Source organism: Echinops telfairi, unplaced genomic scaffold (assembly GCF_000313985.2).
Source record: "Echinops telfairi isolate 266 unplaced genomic scaffold, ASM31398v2 ScPeMD7_3533;HRSCAF=4204_0, whole genome shotgun sequence".
Taxonomy (NCBI): domain Eukaryota; kingdom Metazoa; phylum Chordata; class Mammalia; order Afrosoricida; family Tenrecidae; genus Echinops; species Echinops telfairi.
This window is the reverse complement of record NW_022107431.1, coordinates 38,188,643-38,196,794: the sequence shown is the minus strand read 5'-3', so window position 1 is coordinate 38,196,794 and position 8,152 is coordinate 38,188,643. Positions and strand designations below refer to the sequence as shown.

At 41.8% G+C, this 8,152-nt stretch overlaps 2 protein-coding genes across 3 annotated transcripts; one reads left to right on the top strand and one right to left on the bottom strand.

Moving 5' to 3' along the window:
* Positions 1–3,251: 3,251 nt before the first annotated feature.
* LOC101652698 (glyceraldehyde-3-phosphate dehydrogenase-like) lies at positions 3,252–4,290 on the bottom strand. 2 transcript variants are annotated; one of them, XM_030886841.2, is made up of 2 exons: positions 4,157–4,289; positions 3,252–4,102 (listed from the first exon to the last, which is right to left on the bottom strand). In XM_030886841.2, the coding sequence occupies exons 1-2, from the start codon at positions 4,277–4,279 to the stop codon at positions 3,278–3,280; spliced, it is 948 nt and encodes a 315-aa protein (XP_030742701.2). In that variant the 5' UTR covers positions 4,280–4,289; the 3' UTR covers positions 3,252–3,277. The 2 variants fall into 2 exon arrangements, with proteins under 2 accessions (XP_030742701.2, XP_012859939.1); XM_013004485.2 differs by having other exon boundaries at positions 3,252–4,290.
* Positions 4,291–6,142: 1,852 nt separating this feature from the next.
* Positions 6,143–7,207, top strand: LOC101652381 (trace amine-associated receptor 6-like). The gene has a single exon (XM_004702167.1). It carries the CDS (start codon positions 6,143–6,145, stop codon positions 7,205–7,207), a length of 1,065 nt encoding a protein of 354 aa, XP_004702224.1.
* Positions 7,208–8,152: the final 945 nt, after the last annotated feature.

Sequence of the window (8,152 nt, the reverse complement as noted above, 5' to 3'; positions counted from 1 at the left end):
CTTAGGCAGCATATTTTCCTAACGCAACGGGTCTTTTGATCCATTCACTGCTGCTTCCATTAGCATTGATTGTGGATCCAACCAAGACAAAATCTTTGACCATTTCAAACTTTTCCCCATTTATTATTATGTCATCTATTGATCCAGTTGTGAGGCTTATGGTTTTCTTGTAATCCATACTGAAGGCTATTATCCTTGATCATCAAAGCATCTTTACAGTTGTCCTTCTCCAGTGCTCATCCTCCTGATAAGTGGATACAGGTAAAATTTGGGAAGTCCTCCACACATTCAGCTGGATTGTGTCAACTGAAATTGCAGATTTTTAATAAGCCTTCATAAATTCTTGATGTCGTGTTATTCTTCTGAAAATACATATTCTCAGATTATTAATTCACAATATAGATTGAATAAGTATGGTGAGAGGATACAGCCATGGTAAAAACTTTCCTGTTTTTAAACTATGCAATATTCCCTTGTTCTGTTCACAGAATTTTCTCTTGTTCCATGAAAAAGTTCCCTATGAGTACAATGAATTGTTCTGGAATTCTCATTCTTCTCAAGGTTGTCCAGAGTCAATTATGTTCCACACAATTGAATGCCTTTGCATAGTCAATAAAACACATGTAAGCAGCTTTGCGGTATTCTCTGCTTTTGACTAAGTTCCATCTGACTCCAGCAACAACATATGCTGTTCCACGTTCTCTTCTGAATCCAACCTGAATCCAGGCCACTCCCTGCCAATGCGCTGCTGCAACCATTGTTTGATGATCTTCAGAAAAAAAAAAATTATGTGCTTGTGATATCAATTGTGTTGTTCTATAGGTGGAGCATTCTGTTGGGCCATCTTTTGCTGGGTTTGGCACAAATTACGGATCTCTTCCAATCAGTTGGCCCAGTAGCTGTCTTCCAAATTCCCTGATCTAGAAGAGCGAGTGTTGCTGCAGCTCCAGGAGCTTGTTGAGGCATTTCAACTGGTATTTCATCAGTTCGTGGATCCTTGTTTCAAACCAATGCTTTCAGTGCAGCTTGAACTTACTTCCTCAACACCTTTGGTTCCTGCGCGTATTCTACCTCCGGAAATGGAGGAAAGTGGACTTTTTAGTCTGGCGCCTCTATGAATTCTTTCCCTCTTCTGATGATGCTTCTTGCACCAGTCAATATTTTGCCAATAGAATCTCTCAAGATTGCAACTCAAGGCTTGATTCCCTCCCACCCCATTTCTTTCAGTTTCAGATACGTTGAGTGTGTTCTTTCTTTTTGGTTGTTCAACTCTAAGTTTTTGTATATTTCCTTACAAAATGTGATTATGTCTTCTGAAGCTGTCATTTGAAGTTTTCTTTTCAGCTCATTGATTTCACTCTTCTTTCCATTTGCTTTAGCTACTCTATGATTAGGGGTAAGTGTCATGGTCTCTTCTGACATCAACTTTCATCCTGTCTTTCTTTCCTGTCTCTTTAATGATATTTTGCTCTCCTCATGAATGATAGCCGTATGTCCTCTCACAGCTCATCAAATATTCCATCATTAGTGTTCAATGAATCAAATGTCTTTTTGAGATATTTTTGAGATACGTTTTAGACTACTAATACCCAAAGGGAATTTCTACTCTGTCATATATGATTTCTATGTGTTGGAATAGACTTGGTGGCAATGAGGATAGTTGGCCTATTGGGCTGCTAACTTAAAGGTCAGCAATTGACACGCTCCAGCTACTCCATGGGATAAATATGAATCTTTGGGCTTCAGTAAATATTACAGGCTCAGAAACCTATGGGGGGAGTTTTATTCTTTCCTCCAGCATCATTATGAATCAGGTTCCACTGTATGCCAGAGATTGAGGGATTCAGGGATTGAGTCCACAGCAATTTCTTGACTACAGTAAGGAGCAAAGTTATAGCATCTCATGGCTACTGACCTCCCAGCAGGAATTAATTTTCACAGATGTGACCACATATATGGGTGGTCTGAGGTATACAAAAGAGCTCCCTAGATTCATAGCCCTTCCTAGGCCTGAGGGGACATATTGGTAAACAAATATATAGAGTTTGGGGAAGTGGGGATATCTTTTTTTCATATTATCAGAAAGATGGACATTTTGTACAAGACAGTGCATACAAAGGTCTCAGGGAGGAGACGAGCCAGTCAGGGTGTGATGTAGCAATGATGAAACATACAACTTTCCTCTAGTTCCTAAACATGATCCCAATTCTACCTTACAAATCTGGCTACACCAGAGGGTGTACACTGGTACAGACAAACTGGAAATCCAGGGAATCCAGGGAGGATGATCCCTTCAGGATCAGTGGTGCGAGTGGCGATACCTGGAGGGTAGAGGGAGGGTGGGTTGGAAAGGGGCAACTGATTACAAAGATCTACATATAATCTCTTTCCTGGGGCATGGACAACAGAAAAGTGGGTGAAGGGAGACTTCGGACAGCGCAAGATATGACAAAATAATAATTTATAAATTATCAAGGGTTCATGAGGGAGGGGCGAGCGGGGAGGGAGGGGAAAAATGAGGAGCTGATGCCAGGGGCTTAAGTGGAGAGCAAATGTTTTGAGAATGATGAGGGCAATGAATGTACAAATGTGCTTTACACAATTGATGTATGTATGGATTGTGATAAGAGTTGTATGAGGCCCTAATAAAATGATTAAAAGCAAAGACTGTCCCAAACTGGGACAATTTGTGGAAGCTAGTAGACCACATGAGCAGCATTGCACTTAGCTACAGCTTTGGTAGAAAAGTCAAAGTAAGCTTATGGCATACCATCAGGTAGTAATTCATAAGAGATTTAGAGCTCAGTTATAAAAAAAGAAAGAAAACATTCCGTCTCACCTGTATTTCAGTTCAGTTTCTCACTTACTATTTTTTCCTCAATTCTCATGTCCACATTGTATCTGCTAATTTATGAACAGCGTGATCTAAATGCCAGTGCACCATTCTGCAGTCTCCTGTTCTTTACCTCAACCCCTTCCCCTCCTCCTCCTCCATTGGATCTACAGTCCCTCCTTGCTGATTCCGTCTCATGCAATTACAGCCATGGGAGCTGATCACATGACATTTCTGACTTTCTTTTTTTCTTCTTCTGGGTATAGTGTACTTTATTGATGGTACATGACAAGGTCGAGTTTTCTAAGCCCCTCCCCTTCCTTCAGGGGTCTGGATGGAATATTCTCAGTGTGTTGGGGGATTGAATTAGGGGCAAAGACTCCCCAGCAGCTGAGGGCCTCTCTCTCTTCCTCTAGCGCTGTTGCTGGTGGTCCAGGGGAGCTCTTACTCCTTGGAGGCCATGTGGACCATGAGGTCCACCACTCTGTGGCTGTAGCCAAATTCATTGTCATACCAGGAAATGAGCTTGACAAAGTGGTCGTTGAGGGCAATGCCAGCCTCAGCATCAAAGGTGGAAGAGTGGGGGTCACTGTTGAAGTCACAGGAGACAACCTGGTCCTCAGTGTAGGCCAGGATGCCCTTTAGGGGACCATCGGCCGCCTGCTTCACCACCTTCTTGATGTCACTGTACTTGGCAGCTTTCTCCAGACGGCAGGTGAGATCCACGACAGACACATTGGGGGTGGGGACACGGAAGGCCATGCCAGTCAGTTTCCCATTCAGCTCCGGGATAATCTTGCCCACAGCCTTGGCAGCGCCAGTAGATGCGGGGATGATGTTCTGAGCAGCCCCACGGCCATCACGCCAGAGTTTCCCAGAGGGGCCATCCACAGTCTTCTGGGTGGCAGTGATGGCATGGACTGTGGTCATGAGTCCTTCCACGATGGCAAAATTGTCATGGATGACTTTGGTCAGGGGGGCTAAGCAGTTGGTGGTGCAGGAGGCATTGCTGACAATCTTGAGGGAGTTGTCATACTCCTCGTGGTTCACGCCCATCACAAACATGGGGGCATCAGCAGAAGGGGGAGAGATGATCACCCTTTTGGCACCGCCCTTCAAGTGAGCCCCAGCCTTCCCTATGGTGGTGAAGACACCAGTTAACTCCACGACATACTCAGCACCGACCTCACCCCACTTGATGTTGGTGGGATCTCGCTCCTGGAAGATGGAGATGGCCTTCCCATTGATGTTAAGCTTCCCGTTCTCAGCCTTGACAGTGCCATTGAACTTGCCGTGGGTGGAATCATACTGGAACATGTAGACCATGTAGTTCAGATCAATGAAGGGGTCATTGATGGCAACAATTTCCACTTTGCCAGAATTGAAAGCAGCCCTGGTGACCAGGCGCCCAATGCGGCCAAATCCGTTCGCTCCGACCTTCACCATCGTGTCTCGGGATGCGGCTGGGACTGCACGGGAGAGGCGGCTGTCTGTCGCACGAGGAGGAGCAGAGAGCCCACGAGGAGGAGCAGAGAGCCTCTGACTTTCAATTCTATAAATGTGCTGACTTTAGCTTGAAGTCATCATGTTCTTACATTTTTATATCTGCCTATTATCATAGAGAACAAATAAAGACAGAAGATATTCCTTGTTTATATGTTTTTATATTCAAGCACTTGATGCAAATAGTTTCATAACAATTGGTTAAGTTGGATAGATGAATGAGTGAACTTCATTTAGCTTTATGGTTTTCTTGGGAGGACTCATGCCCCATTTTTTGTCTGATATTTGACACATCTTGGCATTGCCGCGGATCTGGAAAGGGTGCTTCCAAGTGTCACTATGAAGAGTCACATATGTTGTGTGTGTTGTTTATCTAAACAGGAGATCTCTTCTAATTTTCGTTTACTAAAGAGCTATTCTTTTAAATAAAGAATCCGTATTGGATTTTAACAAATGACCTTTCCTGTATTTCATCAGGTATTCTTGAAATTTTAATGTGTTGCTCTCTTAATGTAGAGAATGTACTTTTTAGTTTTGCCACATTAAAATAAAACTCTCTCCTCTGTGCAGACTTAATTCGTGCTGCATCATCTTTTGTATGTATTCCTGGATGCCCTTTAGAAATATTTGTTTATAACTACCACATTTTTTGTGAGTGATAATGTAATCAGTTTTTTAAAATACTGTCTTTAGGGGTTTTAATTTGGATTTTCTTTTACAGCAAACATTATATTTCTCATTGGGGTCACCATCATGAAGTTGTAGTAATTGGTGTTTCATTTTTTGGTGTTTGATGAATCTATAAAATCAGAAAGTACAATAAAGGCTTGGAGAGAGGGGTGACCATATAGCTAATGGTGGGGTGAAGGGGTGATGACCTCACGGGGTCCATATAGACAATGTCTGAAAACTGATTGTGGTAATAATTGTACAATTCAGCAGAACTATGGGATGATTTGGTTTATGTATTAATCTCAGTTAATAAAATTGAAAGACAAGAACAAACACAACCATTATTTTTCAAGTGGAGGTTAATGCATTTAATTTGGGGGTTAGTATTCACACCTTCGACTTGAGTGCATTTTGACATGGGATTTGTTCTGTCTCCTAGGGGCTTTGGTTATTAATTCAACAGCCTTTCTAAGGGGTTGAGGGTAATAAAAGGTAGCAGAAAACAAAGCCATCACATCTCACCCACTATTGCAAAGACAAACATTGAAGGCACAAGAGCAGGTAGCAATGATTAAACTATTGAATATCTGATATGTGAATTCTATTCCAATACACTATTTTTTTTAAGACCGGGTAACAAAAAGTATTTGATAAATTGGAAAGCCAAAGACTTTTTTGTGGTAATAATAATTTTGCAAACTATTTACTTCAGATTAAATTCTTGTTGGGTTTTCAAAATCTTATGCACAAAATATTCTGAAGTATAAAAAGCAAACCCACTTCAGTGGATTCTGATTACAGCAACTTTATTCAACAGAATAGAGCTTCCCCACAGGGAAGGCTATAAATCTTTACTGAATTCCGCAAGTCTGGTGATTTCAGACCACAGATATCAGGTGAGGGTATTCACCCCGATCAGCACATTTCCTTTAAGAAAAAGAATAATAGTGGTTATAATTATTTGTAATGATATTTATCAGACATTTGATTTAATTTTTTGATCATTCCATATAGTCTGTAGTTATTATTTTAAAAGATTGTGTGACAGCTCATGGTTCTGGTATTTTAGAGGATCTTTTCTCTCCCTTCAGGAAATGTGGAACTGCTTTGTTTTGTGTGGTTGACAAGTTCAACATGTCTCTCTATGTAAACAACAGCATTGTGAGCAGCAGTGCATTCCCGGCTGCCCCCGTGCAGCTCTGCTATGAGAACGTGAACGGATCCTGTGTCAAGTCTCCCTACTCACCCGGACCCCGCGTGCTTCTGTACGTGGTCTTTGGCTTTGGGGCTGTGCTCGCAGTGTTTGGAAACCTGCTGGTGATCATTTCAGTCCTACATTTCAAGCAGCTGTACTCTCCAACCAATTTCCTCATCGCCTCCCTGGCCTGTGCTGACTTTTTAGTGGGTGCGACCGTGATGCCCTTCAGCCTGGTCAGGTCTGTGGAGAGCTGCTGGTACTTCGGGGCCCAGTTTTGTACCATTCACAGCTGCTTTGATGTGGCGTTTTGCTACTCTTCTCTCTTCCACTTGTGCTTCATCTCCATCGACAGGTACATCGCTGTCACTGACCCTCTGGTCTATCCGACCAAGTTCACTGTGTCTGTGTCCCGAATGTGCATCGGCATCTCCTGGATCCTGCCCGTTGTGTACAGCGGCGCCGTGTTCTACACAGGAGTGAATGATGTTGGTATGGAGGAATTATCTCTTGCTCTCAACTGTGTAGGTGGTTGTCAAGTAGTTATAAATCAAGACTGGTTTTTGATAAATTTTTTGTTATTCTTTATACCTACTCTAGTTATGATAATTCTTTACAGTAAGATTTTTCTTGTGGCTAGAAAACAGGCTCAAAAGGTTGAAGCCACTGTTAGCAATTCAGAATCCTCATCAGAGAGTTACAAAGCCAGAGTGGCCAAGAGAGAGAGAAAAGCAGCCAAGACCCTGGGGGTCACTGTGGTAGCATTTATGATTTCATGGTTACCATATATGATTGACTCATTTTTTGATTCTATTTTGGGCTCTGTGACTCCAGGTTATATCTATGAAATATTAGCATGGTTTGGTTATTATAACTCTGCTCTAAATCCTTTGATATATGCTGTATTTTACCCATGGTTTAGGAGAGCAATAAAACTTACTGTAACTGGTCAAGTGTTAAAAGATAGTTCTTCCACCATAAATTTATTCTCCAAAGGCACCTAATTATAAAATTTAGGAGTGTGCACATCTATTGTAGTCACAAAACAAGTTTTTATGAATATTTTTCTAATGTGTAGGAGGTGGAGCTGAAATTTCAGCTAATCAATTTTATTTTCACAATTTTAAGTACTTATCAAACCACCCAATAGCTTATCCTACCTTCTTCCTTCAATGAAACAGAGGTCATGAATATTTTAAATTAAATTGAAGCAGAGGAATGTTTCTGAATTTGCAACAGTGCATGTTGTATTTTTCTCATTATTTGGGGCAGAGAACATCATTGATTATTTAATGTAATGTTGTGGATAATAGGTGCCACTTAGTTGGTTCCCAGATGGTGCCGCAGAAGGAAGCCCTGTCCAGGCCTGTGGCATCCTCACCATCATTCTTATGGGGGAGCCCATTGCTGCCCCTGTGTCTGTCCATTTTGTAGCTGGACTTCTTCTTTTCAATGCCCCTCGACCTTCCCGAACAGGGACGGGTCTCTCCTGATAACATGTCCAAAGGATGTGAGGCAAGGTCTTGCCATCCTTGCTTCGAAGGAGAATTCTGGCTGTATTTTTAAGACAGATTTGTTCATTCCCTTGGAAGCCCATGGGACTTTTCATATTGTTCCCCAGCATCATAATTCAAAAGCATTGATGATTCCTCGCTTTTCCTTATTTAATGTCCAACTCTCACATGCTGTAATAGTGTTTATTAAATGGTGCGATACAGGTTCACAAGTCTCTCCTCAGAATTTACCTCTTTCATTATCTGTCAGATTAGTCATTATTTCCCGCTTCTGGGCCTTTTTGTGTGTGTGTGAAACCCTTCTGTTACATTCCAAGGCCTCCTGGCTCCATATTTGTCTCAGAGTCTTGTATTCATTGTCTTTCTCTAGATTGGATTCATTTATTTTCATTTCTCAGCAGCTTGTTTGGTGGGGGTTATTCTTTCTGTACCTCC